A 24,809-nucleotide genomic window follows, 5' to 3' on the forward strand; every position below is an offset into this window, starting at 1 on the left:
TATGTCGTCGAAAATGTCCAAAAACTGACATACTATAGTATGTCGTCGAAAATGTCCAAAAAGTGACATACTATAGTATGACGTCGAAAATGTCCACAGAAACGACATACTTATACTATGACGTCGAACATGTCCAGAAAAATGACATACTATACTATGACGTCAAAAATTTTCAAAAAATGACATACTATATTATGACGTAGAAAATATCGAAAATGTGACATAGCATGATGTCGAAAATGTCTGAAAAATGACAAACGAGGTAAAATGACACTGTGTAGCACAATGTCCAAAATGAGGTAAAATTACACATAGTGTAGTATAATTTCAAAAATGAGGTAAAATGACCGTATAGCATGATGAAAATTATGTAAAAAATATACATACACGAAACCTCGAAAATGAGGTAGAAAGAAAGAAATCTTACCTTCACAATGAGGTTAAATGACACATAGTATAGTATGACATCAGAATCGAGGCAAAAAGACACATACTAAAGTCTTACCTCAAAAACGAGGTGAAATATGTATGATGTAAAAAGAGGCAAAAACACATACTATAGTCTTACCTCCAAAATGAGGTAAAAAGACATAATATAGTATGATGTCAAAAATTAGGTAAAAAGACATATTATAGTCTTACTTCATAAATAAGTAAAAATAACACATAGTATAGTATGATGTCAAAAACAAGGTAAAAAGTATGATGTTAAAAACGAAGTTGGGGCGTGCTGTGGTGGCGCAGGGGGTTCGTTTGGAGGCCTTAGTCCTCGGCGCGGACGTCGCGGGTTCGACTCCCGGTCCCGACGACCTTTACCGCATGTCTTCCCCCCTCTCCTCACCCTCCTTCCTGTCTGCCTACTGTACAAAAAATACGAGCCACTAGTGCCGCAAAAACTCTTCGGAGAAAAAAAAAAGGAAAAAAAAAAAAAAACACTCACACCTAGGGAGAATTTAGAGAGACCAATTAACCTGACAGTCATGTTTTTCGTGTTTTTGGACTGTGGGAGGAAGCTGGAGTACCAGGAGAGAACCCATGCATGCACAGAGAGAACCTGCAAACTCCATGCAGAAAGACCCCGGGCCGGGAATCGAACCTTTTTGGACCTTTTTGCTGCAAGGCAACAGTGCTACCAACGGCACCACTGTGCAGCCCACATACTATATTCTAACCTCAAAAATTAGGTAAAATAACACATAGTATAGTATGATGTCGAAAACTAGGGAAAAAGACATGGTATAGTCTTACCTCAAAAACGAGGTAAACTGACACATAGCAGAGAGTAATGTCAAAAATTAGGTAAAATCACATACTATATAGTCTTACCTCAAATCGATGCAACATGACATCATATAGTATGTCAAAAACGATGCAATAATCTTCTCGAGAAGGGGGTAAAATGACATTGTAGTGTGACGTTGAGTAGAACATTGAAAATTCGGTGTTAAAAATGACGTCATTTGACCTGCTGGAACAGCCTCAGCAGGTTATACCATTTTTGCAAGGGGAGGGGAAATTTGTTTTAGTTTTCCTTCTATTTTGTGCAGCTAGTTCTGTTCTAATAGTATTTCTTTTAACTAAAAATTACTTAGAAATTATTTTGACCAGTATTTGTTTGTATTTTAGTTATTTGTCCTTTGTGTGTCAGCAGTGGCCTGATCAGCCACTATTAAAATGTACCTCGTCATGTTCGTTAGGTCAGTTTGTGCTCGAGTTCTTTGTATTACCACCTGCGTGTGTATGTATGTGTGTATGTATGTATGCAAAAATAATATATGCGGCCCAATTTCATTTTAACCCCCCAGCCTCCAAAAACCCCCACATAGTATTTGTCATCAAGATTTGCTGTGTGAACGTAGCTGAAAGTGTTCCCAAGTACACTTGCTTTATTTTGAGTAAATCTTGCTAAAATCTCACCTGTTTCATCAGACCTTTACTAGCATCCTTGGGTAATTGTTGGTACAAATCCTGAAATACACTGCTCAAAAAAATAAAGGGAACACTTAACAACATAATATAACTCCAAGTAAATCAAACTTCTGTGAAATCAAACTGTCCACTTACGAAGCAACACTGATTGACAATCAATTTCACCTGCTGTTGTGCAAATGGAATAGACAACAGGTGGAAATTATTGGCAATTAGCAAGACACACCCAATAAAGGAGTGGTTCTGCAGTTGGGACCACAGACCACTTCTCAGTACCTGTGCTGTCTGGCTGATGTTTTGGTCAGTTTTGAATGTTGGTGGTGCTTTCACACTTGTGGTAGCATGAGACGGACTCCACAACCCACACAAGTGGCTCAGGTAGTGCAGCTCATCCAGGATGGCACATCAATGCGAGCTGTGGCAAGAAGGTTTGCTGTGTCTGTCAGCGTAGTGTCCAGAGGCTGGAGGCGCTACCAGGAGACAGGCCAGTACACCAGGAGACGTGGAGGAGGCCGTAGGAGGGCAACAACCCAGCAGCAGGACCGCTACCTCCGCCTTTGTGCAAGAAGGAACAGGAGGAGCACTGCCAGAGCCCTGCAAAATGACCTCCAGCAGGCCACAAATGTGCATGTGTCTGCACAAACGGTTAGAAACCGACTCCATGAGGATGGTATGAGGGCCCGACGTCCACAGATGGGGGTTGTGCCCACAGCCCAACACCGTGCAGGACGCTTGGCATTTGCCAGAGAACACCAGGATTGGCAAATTCGCCACTGGCGCCTTGTGCTCTTCACAGATGAAAGCAGGTTCACACTGAGCACATGTGACAGACGTGACAGAGTCTGGAGACGCCGTGGAGAGCGGTCTGCTGCCTGCAACATCCTTCAGCATGACCGGTTTGGCAGTGGGTCAGTAATGGTGTGGGGTGGCATTTCTTTGGAGGGCCGCACAGCCCTCCATGTGCTCACCAGAGGTAGCCTGACTCCCATTAGGTACCGAGATGAGATCCTCAGACCCCTTGTGAGACCATATGCTGGTGCGGTTGGCCCTGGGTTCCTCCAAATGAAGGACAATGCTAGACCTCATGTGGCTGGAGTGTGTCAGCAGTTCCTGCAAGATGAAGGCATTGAAGCTATGGACTGGCCAGCCCGTTCCCCAGACCTGAATCCGATTGAGCACATCTGGGACATCATGTCTCGCTCCATCCACCAACGTCACGTTGCACCACAGACTGTCCAGGAGTTGGCGGATGCTTTAGTCCAGGTCTGGGAGGAGATCCCTCAGGAGACCATCCGCCACCTCATCAGGAGCATGCCCAGGCGTTGTAGGGAGGTCATACAGGCACTTGGAGGCCACACACAATACTGAGCCTCATTTTGACTTGTTTTAAGGACATTACATTAAAGTTGGATCAGCATGTAGTGTTTTTTCACTTTAATTTTGTGTGTGGCTCCAAATCCAGGCCTCCATTGGTTAATAAATTTGATTTCCATTGATGATTTTTGTGTGATTTTGTTGTCAGCACATTCAACTTTGTACAGAACAAAGTATTCAATGAGTATTTCTTTCATTCAGATCTAGGATGTGTTATTTGAGTGTTCCCTTTATTTTTTTGAGCAGTGTATATATTTTATTGCAGCAACAATCTCACAATGAAAAAAAACAACCATTTATTTTGACATATATTCAGTTGGTGAAATTAAACTAGGTTTTTTTCAGGATTTTTAATAAATACAACAAAACACACTACCCTCTAAAACCCAGAAATGGTGCTTTATTTCTGTCAACTTGTTTTTTGCTGCGACGCAGACTTCTGCTCCGGCGTCTTGTCTGGTTGGGGCCGTCTATCTCACCCTGCCTTTGGCCTTGCCTCTTCCTTTAGCGCTGCAAATTAGACAGAAATGTTGGCACAAATTAGCATCACAGTTAGCATTGACACTCAGGGATTACATGAAAGAAAAACAAAACGTTAGTTGATATATTAATTTAGTTGTCAAACGTGGATAAAAATGAATGAAGGCAAACCTTGCAGATTCTTACCAATAATCTTATTTACAGATTCTAGGGCCAGGTTAGTTTGGAACAACTTACCCCCCTGATAAATGACTCAAATTTAGCATTTAAATCTTCATTCATTCCAGCATGAAAAAAACCAAACCAGGAAATTCTTAAGAGGGCAATATTTCTTCATTATATAATGCGGCCTATTCCATGCAGACTGGCTCTATTTTACTGATGTTAATCTTGCATTTATGAGCTCTGTATTACATGCTACATGAGAATCATGGGAGGGGAGAGCTGGACCAGGTCAAAAGAAAGGGCAAACACCAGACTATTAGTAAAGGATGCCACTGGCAGACCATGACTGTTCTAAATAGAGAACCCAAACTTTGTTTTTATTTTTTAAAGCTTTAAGTCTATTTAAAAAATGCCCCGTAGAATTAGTTTTTTCAAGAGACGAGTGTGTGAGTTTACAGACGGCTACTACTTACCTCTGGGTGGCCTGAACCCGATTCAGGAGCAAGTTGATCTGTTGTGGAGGACAAACGGACTAGTTAAAGTCACACCGAATGCCAGACAGAATCTGGTGGTGCTGAAGAAGAACTGAGATGTTGTTTGTTTCACTGATGGACGTCTAACTAATTCTTGACTGAGCTCGATCATCAAGAAAGATCAGAGAGGAAAAGGCAACATGAGCTCAGAAATGAAATGCTTATCATCACTGGCTGTCAAAATGTCACTACAGCTGAGGAATGAAGAGCCATTTCAACTAGAGTCAAGTAAATTTGTTGGAAAAATGTTGTCGCAAAGGAAAAGCGTTTGCAAAGAGGTACAATGTGAACTATTGGAAAAATTTGTGGTATATGTTGATTTTGTCACAAATCAACAGATAATGTCAAAACTAAAAGTTGATTATATAAAAATATTATATGAAATATTACTAATATTGTTAATAGTATTTCTATCTGTGGGACAATAAAAGCCCCGCAGATGGAAAATATATTATGCTCTTCTGTATGTAATTGATTATTTAGCAAATAATCTTTGCTGTATTAACCAATAATAACATGGTTTAATCAACACATCTACTTCTCTGATGCTAGCTAATTAGGCACTGAGTACTTATACTTAAACTTAAACATAATGTGTTATTTACTTTAGGTTTTCAGGTCAGTACTCACGTCATATTTCTGTCTCTTGAGCTTCTCGGTGTAGTCAAATTTCTCCGCTTCCAGCATCATCAGCCACTGCCACAGCTCACCGGCCTTCTCCCTTTTAAGCATAAGGCAGAAAAATCAGAGGCTGAAAACCAAAACCTGCTACAAACTCACACGACAGATGGCTTTTGATTAATGAACCGATGTCCTGCCTCAGACTCACTTCAGCTTCTCCTCGTTCAGATGGTCAACGTTGAGCGGTTTCCTCCGCTCTGCCAGGATCTTTCTCTTCTTTTCCCTCTCCGTTTGCTTCTTTGCTCCCTTCCTTCCATCTTGCTGCAAAATCAAAAAAGGCGCAGGACGTTGATTTAGATTATTTTTTTATTATTAGATGAAAATAAAACAAAAATCCTGAACGGTGACCGACCCTTTGCTGGCCACCATATTGTTGAGTCATGTTAGTTAGGGCCTTTTTCTTCTTGGCGTCCTCATCTTGCTTCTTACGAGCCTCCTCTTGTTCCTTCCTCTCTTTTTCTTCCTGTGAAGCAAATAGTGCAAAAATCCACCATCTATATACCTGTTGACTGTACTGTACTACAAACCTGCTTTTTTCATCTAAAAAAGCCCAGGACTAAGTAAAAGAAAAACAAACAGAAAAATCTAAGCTACAATGACAAAGACGTTTTTGTTTTTTGTAAGAAATCTGACTATATATTAAAAAAAAATTCAGTTTTCCTTCTCCTCTCAATGTGTTAAACAAATTCTTGACCACATAACAAGAATCACCTGCACTGTGGAACGTTTGTCAAGGGCAAGCTAGTCTTAAAGAGACAGTAGCCAAAAATTGAGCATTTCACACATAAAATACCAACAGGCAGAAACATTGTTCAATTTGAAAAAAACATGAAGGACTTTAAATTAAAAGCGTGTCAATGAGCACGACGCATTGAAATACCATGCTGATACTTTTCCTAACAAACATGCTCATGCCTTTTGAGGTTGAACTTTTCCACCCTTTTTGTGTTGCAACCACAAACTACAAGGTATTTCATTGACAATTTATGATACAGACCAATGCAAGGAAAAATACATAGCTTTTATTTATTTATTTTGTAGTACAAGTGAAAGGGGAATTTTGTTTTACCAGTCTAAAAGTCACCTGATTATTCAGACTCGTCTCTAACAACAATCGATTTCCTCCTGCAGATTAAAGGTGGTGTAAAACGCTAGGTTTTCTTTGGTTCCATCCAGAACTTTCTATGAGTAACTTTGGACCAATTTGAGATTCCTCTCCCGCTTACAAAAATCACTTTAACCGCAGCTTCAAAAGGTACTCACAACCAAACGATTCTGCCTCTCTTTCTCCTGCTCGGTGCGGATCCTCTGCTGTTCAGCCCTCTCAGCACGACGCTTCTCCTAATCATCCACACCCACACACACACACACACACACGCGTGCGTACAAACAAAACGTAATTGTTTGCTGGGTGGTACATCACTTTGGCAGTGGTGCGTGCCTTCATGGAAGACTTACAATCCTGTTAACAAGAGCGATGAGCTCCTCCTCGTCCTTCTTTCTCTGGATAAAGTGGGCCTCGATCAGAGACTGCAGCTCAGACAGATCTTTCTCCTGACGCTTCCTGTGGATGTCCTACAAGGAGGTCACACACACACACACACACACACACGCACACACTCAAATGGGCCTCCACTCAAAACGTCCACTCCTGATACAACTTCATTGACACTTGGGTAGCTTACGCCTTAAACTTAGGCTTTAAACATCAGCAACATTCACCAGATGCTTATATTTTTTCCAACCTTAGACAGTTTGACTCACATCAAAGTCAACTTTTTCCCCCTCCGGTATCTTAGGGACGGCGATTGGCGGAGCGAACGCCCTGCAAAGGAACACATCTGTTATAATAATAATAATAATAATAATTTGTGCACTGATTAATTAGATTTAGGAAGGTGGTAAAAACTTACTTTGGTTTGGGCCTGGACTCGTCTGTTATAGCAGAAAAAGAAAAAAGTATCTGTTCTGTTAATTTTTTAACAGATTTACTGTGAATTAATTGCTGCTTATGCATTAGCATAACATGCTAATACATTATTCTTTGATAGTACTCATTATTTAGAGTCAATAATAAAAGGCCCATATACCATGCACAATAAATTGGTTTATAAATGATAGAAATGGGTAAAAATGGTTAATTTATGCATCATTGTTCCTTTTCTTTCTAATCTCTTGCTTCATACACTCACATGTAAAAACACAGCTCAGCTGTCATGATTGAGTTTTGCTACCAAAACTCAATCTAGCCCTTAATTTATGATGTTCAATTAATTTAATAATGCGCAGCAGTGTTAATCTTTTTAATAATTTGTGTTTTTTTAACAGTGTGAATTTGCAGTTCTGTAATGGGGGAATTCGTTGGTCATACTTCATACCTTCATCTGCAGCTGGATGCTCTAAAGGAAAGAACAGAGGAAAAGTAAGTGTGTCAAAAAGCAAAACACAGAGGGATTTTTGGTGTCTGCATTCATCGACGACTAGAAATATTTCTGACATTTTCTTCAAAGTTTCCGCATGATTTTTTTAAAAAATTACAGTCCTAATTATAATAAGTGCAACATGTAGGCCATCAAGGACCCCAATCATGACACTAGATAGCAGGTTTTTATACTCCAATGTGGGAAAGTAAAATAATTTGCAAAGTTAACCAATATGAACCAAAAATTATGCTTATTTTTTATATAATTATGTGACTATAAACATATCTGGTCTCCAAGAGTTATTTCTCTTAAAGTAAAAATTGGTAGAAATACTTTTGCACTCTTCACTAGAAAATACAAAGTATATAACATTATTTTTAAAATGTCCTCCCACATCTGAGGAGTTTAAATTTAAAGCCAGATTTTTTTTTTTTTCCGTTTAGGTAAAATCACATACACTTGGAAAAAAATTTAAATTATGTGACATTATTATAATTTCTTATTAATCTACTCAATTGTAAAATCTCATACATAAAACGCCATCAGTGATCCTTAATATCAAATATATTTTCCACCCATAAAGTTAAACAGCAAGTCCCAGAACAGCCACCATGAAGAGTAGATTGTTAAAACCGGTTCATTTGACAGCGTGCTTTTGAGAGTTTATAATATTGTAAATGTACCTTCATCCGCAGCTGGAGCCTCTAACAAGAAAGGACAGAGGGAAATGTTATAGCATCAACAGGCAGAATATGAATGGATTTCCTTTTATTACTTCCAAACCCTGCATTACCGAGGTCTGATATTTACTTTATATATTCTGATGTGAAAACCTTTCTTGCATGTCAGAGGGTGAAATAGAAAGCCTGAACTCATTCTGTATGCCATGTCACACCAGGGTTTCAAGGCACAAAAATTGTTTTTTGGGGGTTTTTTTTCAGATAAAGAAAGGCAGCTCTTCTATTAAAGTGTGTTATCAGAATAAATCTGAAGCCAAGAGTGGAAAATAACAAGCTATTTGCATTACGAGTAAATCCTTCCACAGCACAACATAGAGAAGATTGGAAAATTAGTATTTGAGATATCAACAAGCAGCTCAGCTCTTAATGTATTTTTGTCCAAACTGCACAACAGAAAGAAGAAGAAAAAAACAACATTGCAAGTCTGCACAACACAATTTCAAAGTACCTTCTTCTGCAGGCTCTTTGTAACGTAATCGGAGGAGACAGCATGAAATGGAAAACACATCATCAATAAAAGTGGCTCAGCTCAAATCAGGTAGCTTAGAAAATGATTTCTACTACGTTGGGATTCAAGAAAATAACAAGATATTAAATTCAAGTTTCACATAAGGATAAAGGAAGCTAGATGCAGTAAAACAGCCCCAGATCATGACACTGCCACCCCCTTATAAGGGGTTTTGTCCTCTCAGGTGTTTAAAAGTTGCCTTGTTTATCTTCCTGACCTTTACCAGCATTGATGAATTGTTCCCCATCCGCTCAGTCCAGATGGTGCTGCTGATTAAAGACTGTAGCCTCGACCGGCGCGGAATAAATAAACACAAAAGTTAATAAATAACTGTTTTTCTCACTTTAAAGGTTTCAGTTCCTTTTTCATGACGTTGATTGTTTAGTTATATTGGGGTAAACATCACAATATTGAGTCGGTGTAATAAGAATAATTTTGGAATTATGGAAGCAGAGTGGATTTTGGTCTTTTAAAGATTAAACATGGAATGGGACAATTTTCTTGAGAAATGGTTTTAATAACAGAGAAATGTATCTTTGTTTTTGCAGGAGCACACAAATATACTGCAGTAATAAATGTTATTAGTTGGGGGGAAAAATACTGTCATAATCTGCACAGATTCTCTGACGTTTCTTACAAACGCACAAAAATTAAGGTGAAAGGCAGAAAACAAATCTCCATTCAGGTCTTTGAGTTTTACGTCTGGGGAGGTCAGACTAAAATAACTACAGTACATCCAAATAAAAATGTTTATACATTTGTAGTGCCTATACAAATCTCTGGCACTCTCAGCACATTAATTTGATGTAATTTGGTTTATTGATTTCTCTTTCATGCCTTATTATACATTTCAGGACATGTTGGTTGAAACTTTTTACCAATATTTGAGGTTTTTAGACTGACTGAGCTCCCAGTGTCCCGACAAGAAAACTTCTAATCTGTAGACAGGGCCGGCCAAAGGTCATCTGATCCTAACTGGGGCCCAGAGGATATTTCAGTTTTGGGTGGCCCATTTACAGTTAATCTTATTTTGCTTGACCATCCACAGTTTGTGTATTGTTCGCTTGGCTGAGTGGACATAAATGCATGAAAGGATTTATCTAGGTTTGTTTGTAAATAGCTCAGATAACAGCCTGTTGTTTTTAAGAACAAGAAGATTAAAACCGGCACATCCATCAAATCTGATACATGATTTTTTTTATTTTATTATTTGTATTCCAGAAAATCTCAAAGCGATTTTAGAAATCAGCTCGTTCTTCTTATAATCGATTACAAATCAAATGTTTTGAGATTATTTGTGTAGAAATTCAAGTGCTCTTGAGGGCCCCCTGTGGTGTGGAGGTCTTCAAGTTACTGCTTATAGTTTTGGCTGGCTCTGTGTGCAGTTCATGGGGAAAAAAAAAAAAGTAAAAAGAGGGTTTTTGATTTACCTTCAGTAGTGGAGATAGGGGGCTCTGAGGAAAAAAGACGTAACACAAACATTAGATTAAAAAAAAAGTTGACATTTTATATAATAACTACTCTGATTCCAATCAGAGTAAAGGATGTGAAAAGTGGAAATAAATGAACCTGGTCTTAAAGTTATTCCTGCACATAGACGGCAAATGTCCCTTAAGTGGATTCAGCGACACAAACAAATGGATATCTCATTTAGAGTAAATTCATCTGATCCTAACTGCAGGCAGCGGCTGAGCAGCCAAACAAAGCAGTGATTACTGATGACTGGACTCAAAACGGCTAATGGGACTAAAACAAATGAGCAGCTATGAAAAGACAACATCGTTTACAGTAATCTGCAGGTGGAGGCTGCTTCTCACAGATTTCATTCAGTCAGCTCTGCATGCGTTATTTGCAAACGGCAGAAGTAAAGGCCATAAATTAGGCCGTTATAATATCAAATGAAGCCGTCGTCGCCATAAATGTTATTGCAGTTTGTAAAAACAAGAGACGAAACCACAAAGTATTTAAAAGATGAGAATTACCTTCTACTCCAGGTGGAGCTTCTTCTAAAAACAAGAATAAAAACAGAAAGAAAGAAAAAAACAGTCAAAGCTCTGTCATTGCAGACATGACAAAAGACTTGCAGCAACACACACACGAACACACTTTGCTGAGATTATACGACCCCGAGGGGGCAAGCACAGAGCAGAATGAAAAGGCTGTGTTCACAGACAAAAAAAATGCCCTTTTTTTCTCTTTTCTTTGAGCCTTTATGACTGAATGAACCAAATATGGATTAGTGGATCAATGGGACTCGGCAAACAGCTCCCAGCAGGAATCTGGTCACTCTGCACACTGTCATATCACCGTCTCTTGGGATGCATAAAAAAACAGTGCTGGACATTTATCGTGAGCAAAGGTACAAACACGGAGGGATGAGCTTAGATCACCGACTGAGCCGTCTGTAATGCGCCCCAATAGATCCTTGTAGCCTCAGACGGTAAAGCAGCTCTGTGCCGTCGTGTAGGATAGACTTGGAAAAAGTACACGCACATTTGTTTGGAAAGATGTGCAAAAAAAAAAAAAAAAAAACTCGCCTAAAATAAATTAGTTGTTAATTTTCCACACTTTAAAAGCATGCACCCATCACTGCGCTTGACAGGCGAGGTGTTAGCATTCTGAATCCTGCTGTCTGTGCTTTTCCTCGCTGACAGCAGGCATGTAACTCCAACAAAGAGGCTGAAGACGTGAAGCCTTCGCCTTCCCGTTGCTTCGTCTTCCACCTGAGCTGACATAATCAGGTCAGCCGCGTCTAAGAATGGAGGCTAGAAGTGACGAGTTCTTTTTTTTTTCTTTTTTAACAAAAAAGAAGCATCAAACCACTTCAGAAGTCGTCACTTACCTTCCTCCCTGAAAAGAAATTAGGCAAAGATTTGAAATGATCAGAGAGCATCTGATTGTTGTTGTTTTTTTATTGTGATAAAAAGCTTTAGAAGTGGATTTTACTTACCCCGCCTCCTCCACTAGAACTTCTTCAATTACTTCTTCCTCCACAACTTCTTCTTCGACGACGTCCTCCGCTGCTTCCTCAGACATTTTAGCTTATAGTTTCTTTAATCAAACAGAAGAAAAACAAGCAATTATATTACAGGGTTTCTTCAGGTTTCACTAACTCAGATTTAAAACTTTTTATTTTTAAAGACGACAAAAAGGTCGTATATCTCATATAGTAGTAGAACCAAGATTTTATTGCGCAGATTAAACGCAGCATCGTACGGGTTAGCAAGAGAGGTGGAGATAGTGGCAAAGATGAACGTCCGTCCAGCAAACTGACAATAAATTTACATTTACCCATGATAAAAACGCAAAATGGTATTTAGCTAGCTAGCCAGCTAGCAAGGGTATGTTAGCAGCTAGTTAGCGGTAGCGTCGACCACCTCGAGTCACAGATGATGTCCGAGTATGACTCAAATGTTTGCCTGACAGAAAAAGTCTCTTTAGAAAAAAAAGTACATAGAATATAAAAGATGAAATTAGCCCTGTCACAACAAAATTTTATGAGTGATTAATTAAGGCCAACTTACATGTTTTGGAATGATTTTAAGACATTTCAAGGCCATCATTTTAGAGACATTGATTCAAGACTTTTTTTAAGGATGTGCGAACATCCTGTGTTCATAGAAACTGCTCACATTTATCACATTTTGTGTTTGTTTTTTTTTTTTTTGTTAGACGACTTAAGTTTTCCACGAATCTGATTAGTCACAATAAGCTCATTTCTCAGATGTTTCCCTGCTGTGATTATTTACCTGGTTCCCTGTTTTTAATCACTCTAATGTTACAACAAGCCCTCGACAGATGGCTCATTTCTTCCCCAGCGTTCGGAGCCTTTTATCATTTGTGCAAACAATAAAAACAACAGAAAAAAAAGAGAGAGAGAGAGAGAAAATATCTTGGCGGTAGGGCTGTGAAGTTGGAACAGTAGTAGAGGGAGAAATGATTGTGCAGGCTGAGGCCCAGGGTGTTAAACAGCTCCAGGCCTAATCCGCAGTCATTTCCTCTTGGCGCTGATCAAGGCTGCAGGCAGCCGATGGAGGCCTGAGTTGCGCTCAAACTGCAGGGAAATCATGAATTTTTTAATGACCCACTGACGCATCTGAAGACGAGATGTGTGTGTGTGTTTTTTTTTAAATCCTCACACTGGTTGATCAGGTAGCAGAGACTGCTTTGAAGCAGTTTGTTGCAAGGGATGCACCTAGTTTTCAGATTTCCTGTCATCAAATCGAACAGGAAGTGCACATTGATTATTAGACTAAAAGTTTAAATCACGATTTAAGGAATGCATGAAAAGTAGAGGCTAAAGTTTTTCTCTTCTTTACAAAATAGCTCAAGAACAATAAAAGTTGACAATAGTAATTTTATTTTGTTGCCTACATGTTCTGTAGGTGAACCTCAAACCGGCTTAATGTTTTTTTGCAGCACCTTACAGGATTGTCTTGTATTTACCTCCTTCCATCAACTCCAACCAGCTATGCTAGATTTGTATGTAGGCGAAGATGTTTCAACTTATAAATTTACTAATAAGGTAATTTAAAAAAAATGAATTGGTCATGCTGGTCTTTCACTTGGATGCATCACCTTAACAAGGACTACATGCTAAATGAAACCGATTTCCACCACTCCAATAAAAAACACAATTTGTATCTTATAATTATGAGAAAGCCTCAACAATGAGATGCATGTTTTTTGAGGGGTTTTTCCCCAACGGAGTGAGTTTCCGTAGATTTGGAAAACATGGATGAACCCCTACTCCTTCACAATTTAGCAAAACAATGAAGTTTGAGACTTTAAAAGTGACAAAATGAGTAAATGTTCACTCTATATAATATTGATTATAGAGGAAAAGGGTAACAGTCCCCTGCTATTGAATAAACTATCTTTTCACAAGACATTTGCATTTATTTTTTTTGCCTAGCATGCATAATATTGTACACTTTTTTCCTCATTCTTCTCTTTACATCATAACTAAAGTACACTAACATTAGCTGGTTAAATAGTCGGGCTATTTGCTGCTCCTCTACGGCTACGGTAAAGTGGCTGTATAAACAAATCAAGTCAGTCACAATTTCGGTCCAATTGTGAATACGGACCAAGATTTAACAATGACCAGAGGCCGCGAAGTCCTGAAAGGTAAAAGAAAATGAACTTTATAAATCAATGTGCTTTTCACGACTTCCACCTTGTCCTACCTCTAACTGCTCTGTTTTATATACAGCCTCTATGTTACTTTTTAGCAGAGGTGCTTCAAACATTGATCCAAGCACAGCAGTGACCTCTGACTGCTGGAGATCAAGGTGAACTGGAGCAGACTGCATCAGAGTGCCATGTCATTGGATTAGATGTCAAGATTTGATTGCACACAACACTTCCTTCAGAGTTTTTTTTTCCTATTTTTTTTCCCTACAGGCTTATAAATCACACGATCATAAAATCCAATGTCAGAATGGCTGAAGAGCGAAGGGGAGAGCGAGGGTCTATTTTTAAGAATAATAGGACGAGCTCTTGAACAGGTGCGGAGCAGCACCTCCAGACAATGGCTCTGGCTCACCTCGTCTGTACTCCAGTAAATCAGTGGGCCGCGTCCAAACATTCAGAGGGCTATTTATGTTGCTGCAGGTTCGACTTCCAGCTGCTAGTAATGGGGAGAGAGGACATTTTTACAACAATAGAGCCGAGGAGAAGCGGATCTCGACTTTGAAACGAGCCAGATTTCTTCTAATACTGTGAAAGTTTGAACGTTGAAGGTCTAAACGCACATTTGAATCTAATTGGGTATTTCTTCTCGAGACTTGGTGTTTCTCACCATTTAGTTTCTCAAAGTCAAACACTGTGGTATTTGATAGGGGGCCAGTAGAGATTAGTGTGGGGGAAGTCAAAGGTCGAGGAAGTGAGGGGAAAAAGCAGTGGGATACGGAAAAACAGAAGATGCTTTAAATGTATCAGAGTGGGACACACGAAAGCGTGGAACTGTGGAACAGCACACCGACTGACGGTGGCGGGAATGTTGCTGGTGCTGCTTTCAGCGTTAAGGAGCATTAAGTCAAAGCCTGCAAAGCATGCCACCAACACAGCGGTCTCAGGGGCGAGCTTAGCACCTTCTTCATCCTCGTATGCAGAACTCTGAACAAAAAGCAGGAAGAAAGTTCCCCCTAAAGCCAACTTAGGCCACGTTGGATATAGTTATATCTCCATTTCTGGCTTTTTAATACTGCATGTAAAATCACTTGGTACATCATGTCAATATCAGATATTACACCAATGTCTTTCATATTTAAAACCACGCCGAAAGCTGTCTTTTAAGTTCTCTTTTACGGTCATGTTCATTCATGTTCCCTGAGGTCAAGGCCACTCTTACCTCTTACGCTATGCGTCCCCTGAAGAAGCGATGGGATTTAGGGCGAGTGTTGTTCTTCCTCTTCTACATCCAACCAAATACAAACTCGGTCATCCTCTCCTTCCTCCAGCCAAACGGCACAACTTAAAACAGCCCAGGGGGTCTTGTGACCGCATGTCTTTGCTATGACTGGTTGGGACGGTCCCTTCTATTGTTGGAGACACAAAGTCAGATGAGACGTACCTGGACCTAAATACAGCCTTCACATGCTGGTCATGGATTGCACCGGGGGGCCAAAGGAGGAGGAAGGGAGGGTGGAGAATTGTAGCAAAATAAGACAGAAGAGATAATATAGATAATTTAGATAGATTGGACAGAGGATCTTTGGAACTTGCCTTAACTGAGATCTTGTGATTGTGTGCTATACAATTATAGAATTTAATATATTTAACTAAAAAGTAAAAAAAAAAGTCTAGCATTTTTTTAAAACAATAAATGACAAACATTCTGACACCATGTGAAAACACGAAAAATCTAGGCTAGCTAGCAAAGCACTTCAGTTTTCAACACCACCAAGCTAGCAGAATACGACAATTAAAAATTCCACTTACATTAATCTTGCTTTAATAGTGTAAAATGAAGTTCATGATGCAATCAGTGAATAAATAAAATAATAAATTTATCTTTATCTATGATGAGTAAGTTAGCTAGCTAGCTAGTGAGTAAGCCAGCTAACTAGCTAGCTAACTATAAAGCAAGCTAAGTCGCTACAATGGCTAGAATATCATTTTGGTAAATAAAATGATTCCATAACGCACATCAAACAACATTTCAAAATTTGTTCAGATTGTATGGTTCAAAATTACTTTTCAAATTATAATAAGCGTCGTCATATTTAGAACTTAGCAATCATTTTAAATACCTTATTTTATCATGGATATTGAGACATTAGGTGATGACACCTAAATATTGACTGTTCTGTGGTAATTTTAGGATGACTTTGCGAAAATGATAAAATGGTGCCTTAAAATTCGCTTAAAGGAAGATATCCCTCAATGACAGAAACAGGCTTCCAGAAGAAACACAAGATGTTTTCCTGTTAAGAAAAATGTTTGGGAAAAAGTGTCAAAACAGATATTACATCTTTTTTCATACTTACTTTTTAAACATGGACATGGAGGCTGAAAGGTAGGAAGTGAACATGGATGGAAGGGAGGTTAGACATAAATAAAGGAAACAATGTAGAGCATATAGAGCACAAACAAGAAAGAATGGAAGGAATTAGGAAAAGGACTGGATGGGAAAAAAGGAAGTAGGTCACAACGGAAGAAGGAAGGCACAATCAAAAAACAAAAGACAGAAGATGGGACTAAAGGAAGGGAGGAAATAAAGGAAAGAAAACTCAAGGAAGAGAAAGACAGAGGAAGAAAGGAACTGAACATAAAAACTTGAAAAATGTCAAGGACAAGACAAGAAATGATCCAACAAAAACAAACTAGGTATGGATAAATGGAATAAATGGCACAAGGAAAGAATTAAAGAGGGGGAGAAGAAAATTTAAGAAATGTTAGAATGATGGGACAAAAAAAGATGTTAGAAGACAGCAAGGACTTGATGAAAATGAACCACTTCAGGTTCATCAAGTCCTGAGATGGAAAATGTTGTATACTAATTGTCAATACCTGGAAAAAACAAAGAAAATTCCAGACTTTTCCTGACAGTGAAGGAATCCTGGCTTTACAATCCATTTCATCCACAGAATATTTCACAATCTTGGTAAACACACTGTAAAAACAGCTTACAGGTAAATCAAAGGGGAAAAAAATGCTGCTATGAACAAAAGAGAAGCTTGAATACATAATGTGGAAGACATATGGGAGGCATGAAAAGAGACTTCAACTGGAATACCTCAATGTCTTTATTGTTGCAGTTGAGTTGCAGTACAATGTTACAAACATCCATCCACGTTCATGACACCGAGATACAGAATAAGATACAAGTACAGATGTGTGTGTGTTGCATAGGCTTGGCGCTACACAAACAAGTGCCTGGTTAAAAATTGAAAAAGAAAAGCATAAAAAACATCAAAAAAGGACACAAGATTGTAAAAAAAAAAAAAAAGAAAATACAGCACAATAAAACCGCTGTATTAAAAAAAAATAAATGTCACATTAATTCACTCTTTATAAAATATTTTGGTCAAGCTCCCTGCTTTTTTGAGGAGCCAAAGGAATGTGATTGTCAGACTGTTGAGCAGTAACATTAATCGATTTAATGCCCTGACCAACCGTTCATGTACTAATCAAAGCTTGTGCCACGCTGACGATATGAGCTACATAACAACATGTTCGGAGAGAAAAATAAAAAAAATAATCACAGAATCTTTGTTGCGATTCTTTCATCTTCTGTTGCGCCGGAAACGTTCTCGTTGCAATCGTAAGGCGAGAGGTTCTACATAGTGGTAAATATCCTTAAACTGCTAACTCGTTACATTGCTCGAGCAGAAGAGGAGTGGAAGAGATTACTGTAAAAGACAGAATACAAAACTTGGTCTTCTTTGCACATTTTCCATACACAGCACAGCTTCAAAGCAGCGAAGGCACCACGAGCATTTCAAACAGGAATGTAAGAAGATTTTTTTGTTTTATTTTTTATTTTTTTCACAGCACTGAGGTGATGGATTTCCCCCCTTAGAGACTTAATCCATTTTTTTACTCTCTTTGTCGCACTTAAATGTTTTAATATCAACGATAACCTGAGTACATTTTTAAAAATAGTTTTCAAAAGATGATTTCATGTGTTAAGGGGAAAAAGCTTTCCACAACAACCAGCTAACAGACACCCTGTAGTAACTGGTAATGAGTATTCAAACACAATTGGTCCTGAATTTCTTTTCATCAATTTGTTTAAGCTATATTTTGACATCTTTAAGCCTACTTCATGTTGTCAAACAGGTTCTTTTTAGGCGATTTCCTGATTCTAGACTTCAGACAGTACAAACAGAATTAAAAAAAAATTGGATTAATCACTGTAAATTAAGGAAATAAAAATGGGAACATTTTTGCACAGGGACAATTGGGTTTGAATAAGGTTATTTACCCCCAAATTAAAAAATAAATAAAAAAAATAAAATCACTGGAAAATTCATTTTGTACCTTTATTTAAGTTATCTTTGTCTGATATTAAATTTGTGTTTGATGTGAGGAATTTAAGTGGGACAACAACAATAATAATAAAAAACAGGAGAAATCAGTAAGGAGGCAAACACTTTTCCCAGTGCTGTATAAACTGATCTCAAAAGCTTTTAAAAAACAAAACAAAACAACAACAGCCAGATGCGATAAACCACATTAAAACTTAAATTAAAATGACATAAAGGATAATAATAAGTCATAATGGCCTTCTGAATATTCAGCACTCCTTTCACCTTCACAATTAACCGTCTGTTGGTGAAGTTTTCCATCGAAAATAAAAAAAAGAAGCAAAAAATACCTTCTATGAGCATAGAGATGTTATACATGATACAATGATACTCAAAACGTCACATGTGCTAACTTATATTACTCAGACCTTTCCTCTGCTATTATTAAGACATAATTAATACAAGTGAAATCTGCTAAAATCTAGAAGTGCTTACATTTCTATCCTGAACAGGTGGCTGCTGAGTATAAAATAGCGATGTGTGAAGCCGTCTCTTTAAATATAAATTAAAAAAGAAAAAAAAAAGATTAAGGAGAGATGGAAAGTAATCTGTAAGAGGGAGAGATCTGGTTTCACTCGTCTATTTGGAACGGGGGAACTTAAAAAGTGGAGGAATCTAAAAATCTAAAATGCTGATTGGGAACTCATTCGGGTCTAAAAATGTCCAAATTTCACAGCGTTTTTTTTCCTTCTTTTTCTCCTCCTCTGTGATTTTCAGAACCTAACCCATTGTGCAAAAAGTACTACACTTGGCAAAAATGCAGGAGGTGTTTCATTACAGTGTGGTGTCGTTCCTCGTAGGGATCTGGTCGTTATTTGGTTCTTAGGAAAAAATTGTTCAAAAGGTAGAATCTTGGATTGTCGTGGTCCCCAGCTTTAGTGGCTCCTTTAAGACATTAGTGTCCCATACCTGGTGAAAGACACGATACAAGTCCATCAGTGGCAGACAGGTGTGGGTTAATGGCCGATCGTCAGACACGCGGGGTCAAAGTAAATAAAGAGCACAGCGAGGAGCTGGAGTCACGTAGTTACATGCAGTCAATATGCCATTCAGAGGGCAGCATTACGCAAGCAGTGGCTTGAAAAAAGGAGTCATTTGGTCAAACTTCAGCGTATTTTGTTGCGATTTAGACAGCTTAACCCATAACTTTGAAATAGAAAAACAATAATATATGTATTTTTAAATTTTTTTTGCTAAGTAAAATCTGGAAAATGTGGCGTGGATTTATGTCCAGAGCAAGCATTCCTCTTTTTAATGTGCTTTGATTTTTATTTTGATATATTTGGAACAGATTTTAGCCATACAATTTTGAGAATATACACATGAGAAAAATTATGCAAAAACTGCACATCAACCTGAACACAATGCACGGGGATGGTGATGGCAGCATCATGCTTTCCTTTACACAAGTTAGTTGTTTTCCCCCCCTAAAATCTGAAAACAGAAGTAAAATGTAGTCTAACTGCACTAGTTTTCAAAATCAAAAACATCTAATTTGGTATACATTTACAGACTATGTTTCTCATAGTTAGCGAGGGTAAAAGTGTCTCTGAATTGAAAAGGTTGCTGACCTCTGGTATAGATCAATGCATGTTCACTTGTTAGAGTGGCCCAGTCAAAGTCTGGACCTAAATTCCGATGAGAACATATTCCAAGTCTTTAAAAACAATCCTTTGCATTGAACATGTCTACTCTTTAGTTATTTTGAATAGTATCTAGATATGCTAATATGGCAGAGACACAATAGAAGTAGTTTTGAGTGAGGGTGAATACAAAGACACTTTAATTTTTTCCAAAATATGTGCTACTTTGTTTTAATCGTTTTAAAGGTTCTACAAAATACACAGATGTTTGTGGATGTAACATAATGAAACGTGAAAATGTTAAAAGGTTATCATTAGATATTATTAGATGAGCAATGCTAACCGCGATGAGCTAGCAATATTTTCAAAATGAAACCATTTCAAGTAAAGCTTATTTTTCCACATATGCTGCCAACGTGTGCGTGTTTTGCAGCGTCAAACGTCCACCAAGGTCCTGCAGCCAGCTCTGGGTGAGAAATCCAAAATCTGTACAAATCCTCTGTCATCCTCTAAGTCGGCCTGAAATGGTTGCACTAATCTGCAACATACCAGCCATTAATGTGACAAAACCGGCCTGGCAGGAGCTCCGCTTCTAACACTCATCGGGTCTAGAGCAGCAAAAGTGGAGCCGTGCGTGAGTGAAAAAGCTAAAAGGTTTGAGTGGCGTCACAATGGCTGCTGAGTGTGTTTATAGAAGCAGGAGGAAGGAGGGGAGCATGCATGTGTGTTGTCCCCCGTGCAATGAACAAGCGGCGCATTACATCGACATGTACAGAATCCATCAAGGCCAAAGTTCTCGCCTGCCTGACTGCTGGAGGGGAGCGGAGGTGGTGGTGGAGTGAAGGAGAGGAAAGTGAGGGGGGGGAAGAGGGGCTGCGATCCGATTTTAAAATAGCAAGCAATGTTTAGGTGGCATCCTAAAAGGCTGTGGAGTCAAACAAATGGCACCCTGGAAAAAGACAGCAGGGAGGGCAGTGGTGTGGCCAGTTTTCGGTTTAAGGACACGGTGCTGTGTAAATCAGAGCTCTGTCGACAATTTAACACGTGTCGCAAAAAGGTCACGTCTCTAATCTTCATGTGAACATTCGAGGGTAAAAAAACTGGGAAAAGGTGGTACTTTTAAAAAATGTCAGTGCACTTTGCAACCCTCTTTGGTTGGAGAGGGTAAAGTGACAGCTTGCCCACTCTGCAAATGCTCTTCACAAATCTGGTGCTCTCTGACCAGATTGGTCAGGTCTAAGGACTAAAATGTATTAGTCCTTTGTGAGGCACGAAATTTTAGGTAATAGAGATAAAACTGCTCTAAATTTAACTCTTAATTTTAAGGTTACCTGTGGATAAACGTCTTTTATTTTGGGTGTTAACTCCCAGAAAATCTCTTTCAGACCCTCCCATAAATACTTTTTTGCTAAATGGTTGTTATATCAATATAAATACATATTTTCACTTATATTTAGGAACTAATATAAGCTACTTTTTAAACTTTCTGTAACAGCAGATCAATTTCAGCTGTATCATTTTTTTCTTTCCTCCTGTACAAAAATGCTACAGCTAACAATGTTTTGCTAGCATCTCATGTTATCAACAAAGACTTTACACTTATTTTCTTTAGCTTATTTAGATGCTTATATTGCTTATATGTCAAGAGGACGTCATTTCAAACTCACATTAATCTGCACTACAATTTTTTTTAGCTAGCCATGCTGTAATGCTAATGATAGCTACTTTCACAAGATAACTGGACGTCAATTTCCAAAGCAGCCATAAAAACGATAAAATTCTTACTAAAAGCTCTTACAAAAATAAAAATCTTTTAAAGAAACTACTAATTGTTTTGTTCAAAAACGCTTTAGGCTTGCAATAACAAGCTGACACTTGTATTGCCTACCTAAGACTCACCGTTGGCGACTGATTTGGTCTCTCCTCTGCCTGCCATCTGGAAAAATCACAACAAAATTACGGTTATAAAGCAGCAAAGACATGGAAATTTAATAAAACATACCTAACCCTAACTACAAAAATACATCCACCTTTCCTGTCGAATCATTTTTCCTTACATCACATTGTATGTGATGTAAGTGGTTAGCAATGAGCTCGCTAACCACTACCCTGTTTCCCCACAACCCAGACCATGGCGTAGGACCACCAGACCACAGAACTCATTACAGCAGATGGGTCTGCTGTTGCCCAAGTACGAAAAACTGACCAAGACACTTTGCAGAATATCCTTGAGACACACACTTTTCTTTCTGCAGTAAAAAAGTTTTATATAAAATGCTGTGACAGTATTTGCAGTCTTACAGATTTTTTTCTGTATGTTTCAGATCATCGTAGAAGGAAGTCTGTAAGGGTGCAAATAAAAATTAAAAAATTCACCAACTTTCTCGACAAAACATTCAGTGAAGCTGAGCGTAGAGCTGTCTGTGATTTGTGGCCAACAGAAGCTGGAGCAGTGTGACGTGACAAAGCCACCCATGAAAAGTGCAAACATCCTGCGTCTGGACACCAGTCACCCAGTCATAGTGGCAATCTGGACCTGCAGAAATCTGCTTCGTTACGGGTGTTAAGATGACCGGACTTGGGCTTGATTTTTGTACGTTTGTCTTTTCCAATGAGCCCGACTCTTGTTTATTGCTCTAAATTCCAATCACGCCCGTAATAAATACGTGAAACTCATGGGCTCCTTATTGTTACTACAAGTATAATAAGCACTAGTGTCCAAACAAAGCAGAACAGAATGCAGCTGTGTCCGTGACAAGAGAGCAAAACAGCATGACAGCAGAGCGTGGGGTCATTCTAGGACAGGCGTGTTGAGGAAACGCAGATTAATTACTCCTTTACCTCTCCAGGCTTATTCCAGATTGAATGCCGAGGTCAACTAGCTGTGAGAGTTCTTTAAAACAAAAACAAACACGAGTGATTGTTACTTCCATTCCTGCTACGGAGGGGTCAAAATAACGTGAGATTCCGGCTCCTTCCTCCTCCGCCTCCTCTTTAGCGAAACATTCTCTTGAGTAGCAACAACTGGACACCGAGGACAAGCCTGGAAAGCTTTCCAAGACCACAAACCACTTCATGGCATAGTTAAGACTTCATCTGGATGTTGTAATGCTCTGTTAGCCTTATTTTTCTTCCAAACCCCCCCCACTATCCCCTTTCCTTTTCCGATCTGGTCCTCTAATCACCCGGCTCATGTTAGAAGAAGACACAGAGTGAGCAGAGATCAATAGGAGCTACCTTTGTCGGAGTGGCGCCTTTGTTTTCCCATAGACTCCTCTTGTTGGTGACATCAACGGGTTTCAGGTCCTGTCGGAGTGAATCGGAGAACAAAAGGCAGAGACAGAGCGATTTATCTGCGGCGCTCGGCAACTGTAGATCTGTTTGATTTAGACTGAAGCAACAGGGCACAGATAGCTGGGAGAGCGAGGAGGAAGGGAAAACTGGAGGAGTGTTTGTTTGTTCAGAGGAAGTGGAAAAACGGAAACCTCATTCCAAACCCAACACATCTTACTTGAATCTGCTGTGAGGTTCGAACTCTGTTTTCGGTTTTAGACTAAGATATTTAAGTGCACTACGATATTTGCACGAGAAACTAGACAAAAGAAAATACCTGGTAAGATTTTGTGTTTTTGCAGTGTGGTAAGCACATACATTTTCAGACCATTAAGCAAATTCTAATAACCAACAAAGAAAATAGCCAATGAGTCTTTTACATCACGGTTTATTAAATTTCGCCCACTATTTTTTTGCAGAACTGTTTATTTCAGCCACACTGATGGTTTTTGGATTGGATGGATGATTAATCAACCTTGAGGTAATCACAGATAACTCTGAATTTAATGAAAGGGGGTAATTTTTTTTACATATGATCAACTTGTTTTTCCACATCTTTTACTCTCAATACATAAAATCATCCTTTTAAAACCAATTTTTTTTATCTGCTACATTTTAGTGGGACAAAAAAGCAGAAGGAAAAAAAATCTGGAAGGGGTCATTTAATTTTTCCCAGCGTGTTTAACAACAAACCGTATACTGAAAATTGAATTCTCCACTGAATCATCATAAACTTTTAAAACTGCATGACAGCGTGCACCCGACTGCTGTCGACAATTTCCATCTGTATGTTGAAATTACAACTATATCTGTGGCCACCAGGTGGCGCCAACTAGATGACAAGACGACCCGGTTCTGCTCCCTGCAACAAAGTCTGTTCTGCAGGGAAGAGGGGAGAGTCAGATACTTTTTTATTGAAAGGGATTAGATGTTGCAAGACGAAAGCTCTCTTGCAAAACAAGATAAAAAAAAGAAAAAGGGATCGACCAAAAGAAGAAAAAAAAAAATCGTTCCGATTAAAATCTTTTGTTATATAATGTAACCGATGCCGAGAAACTAGAGGAGTCCCTCTTGAATGAATATGTGGGTTATCATAACCCACAGCAGGTAGCTGATTAGAACATTTCTCTCTTAACATACTTGTGTAAATTATGCGGTTTATAAACCACTGAGCTGGGCTGGAGATGCAGGATATTTCCTGGCAGTGACCTACCGTTGGCTTCCCTCCTGACGTCTTGCCGCTCTCTGGGGTTTTATTCAGCCAGTCGTTGATGCGGCCTGCCACGCCCGTCTTTATAACAGCTGCTTCCTGTTTGAGCAAGGTCAAAGGTCAGCCAAATTTGCAGCACTCACTAGTCATTCAACGGTATTCACACTCCTTCGACTTGGCGTTTTATCATGTTACTAATGCAAGTTTGACAGATGGGGAAGTGAAATGTTCCTGCCTTTTACAATCACCCAATAAGTAATTTGTCCAGTTATAGCTCTTAGTCATCAAGCAAAATGCAAAGTTTGGTAGAAAAC

The 24,809-nt window shown here is 38.9% G+C and overlaps 3 protein-coding genes across 12 annotated transcripts in view; 1 reads left to right on the forward strand and 2 right to left on the reverse strand.

The window, feature by feature from the left end:
• LOC111611874 (hemK methyltransferase family member 2-like) overlaps positions 1–1,953 on the forward strand; it is an 88,586-nt gene extending 86,633 nt beyond the window's left edge. Inside the window, exon 4 of the mRNA XM_023350627.1 lies at positions 1,930–1,953. Within this exon, the coding sequence (XP_023206395.1) occupies positions 1,930–1,953 (24 nt within the window). The remainder of the gene's footprint in view (positions 1–1,929) is intronic.
• A 1,730-nt stretch (positions 1,954–3,683) lies between these two features.
• On the reverse strand, positions 3,684–15,312 carry LOC102234348 (troponin T, cardiac muscle isoforms-like). 2 transcript variants are annotated; one of them, XM_023349790.1, is made up of 17 exons: positions 15,189–15,311; positions 11,784–11,884; positions 11,676–11,683; positions 10,816–10,839; positions 10,264–10,287; positions 8,774–8,788; positions 8,269–8,289; positions 7,541–7,561; positions 7,076–7,097; positions 6,927–6,987; positions 6,621–6,737; positions 6,426–6,503; positions 5,515–5,625; positions 5,311–5,423; positions 5,112–5,202; positions 4,422–4,459; positions 3,684–3,813 (listed from the first exon to the last, which is right to left on the reverse strand). In XM_023349790.1, the coding sequence occupies exons 2-17, from the start codon at positions 11,867–11,869 to the stop codon at positions 3,774–3,776; spliced, it is 870 nt and encodes a 289-aa protein (XP_023205558.1). In that variant the 5' UTR covers positions 11,870–11,884; positions 15,189–15,311; the 3' UTR covers positions 3,684–3,773. The 2 variants fall into 2 exon arrangements, with proteins under 2 accessions (XP_023205558.1, XP_023205559.1); XM_023349791.1 differs by lacking the exon at positions 8,774–8,788 and having other exon boundaries at positions 15,189–15,312.
• A 1,755-nt stretch (positions 15,313–17,067) lies between these two features.
• Positions 17,068–24,809, reverse strand: part of LOC102228193 (non-muscle caldesmon-like) — a 62,411-nt gene continuing 54,669 nt past the window's right edge. For 6 of the 9 annotated variants that reach the window (XM_023349747.1, XM_023349752.1, XM_023349750.1 and 3 more), the window contains 4 exons: positions 24,499–24,594; positions 23,190–23,258; positions 21,852–21,888; positions 17,068–19,278 (listed from right to left, as the gene is read on the reverse strand). In XM_023349747.1, coding sequence (XP_023205515.1) covers positions 19,265–19,278; positions 21,852–21,888; positions 23,190–23,258; positions 24,499–24,594 — 216 coding nt within the window. In that variant the 3' untranslated portion in view covers positions 17,068–19,264. Of the gene's footprint in view, positions 19,279–21,840; positions 21,889–22,793; positions 22,846–23,189; positions 23,259–24,498; positions 24,595–24,809 lie in introns of all 9 variants that reach the window. The other 3 variants (XR_002754216.1, XR_002754217.1, XM_023349748.1) reach the window with 3 other exon arrangements.

Source organism: Xiphophorus maculatus, chromosome 17 (assembly GCF_002775205.1).
Source record: "Xiphophorus maculatus strain JP 163 A chromosome 17, X_maculatus-5.0-male, whole genome shotgun sequence".
Lineage (NCBI taxonomy): Eukaryota > Metazoa > Chordata > Actinopteri > Cyprinodontiformes > Poeciliidae > Xiphophorus > Xiphophorus maculatus.

Coding starts and splice junctions, on each gene's coding strand:
- LOC102234348 (XM_023349790.1), bottom strand. CDS start 11,869: ATGTCTGAGGAAGCAGCGGAGGACGTCGTCGAAGAAGAAGTTGTGGAG. Junction 7,098..7,540: donor GCATCCAGCTGCAGATGAAG/GTATGAAGTATG, acceptor CTGCTATAACAG/ACGAGTCCAGGCCCAAACCA. Junction 4,460..5,111: donor TCAAGAGACAGAAATATGAC/GTGAGTACTGAC, acceptor CCTCCACAACAG/ATCAACTTGCTCCTGAATCG.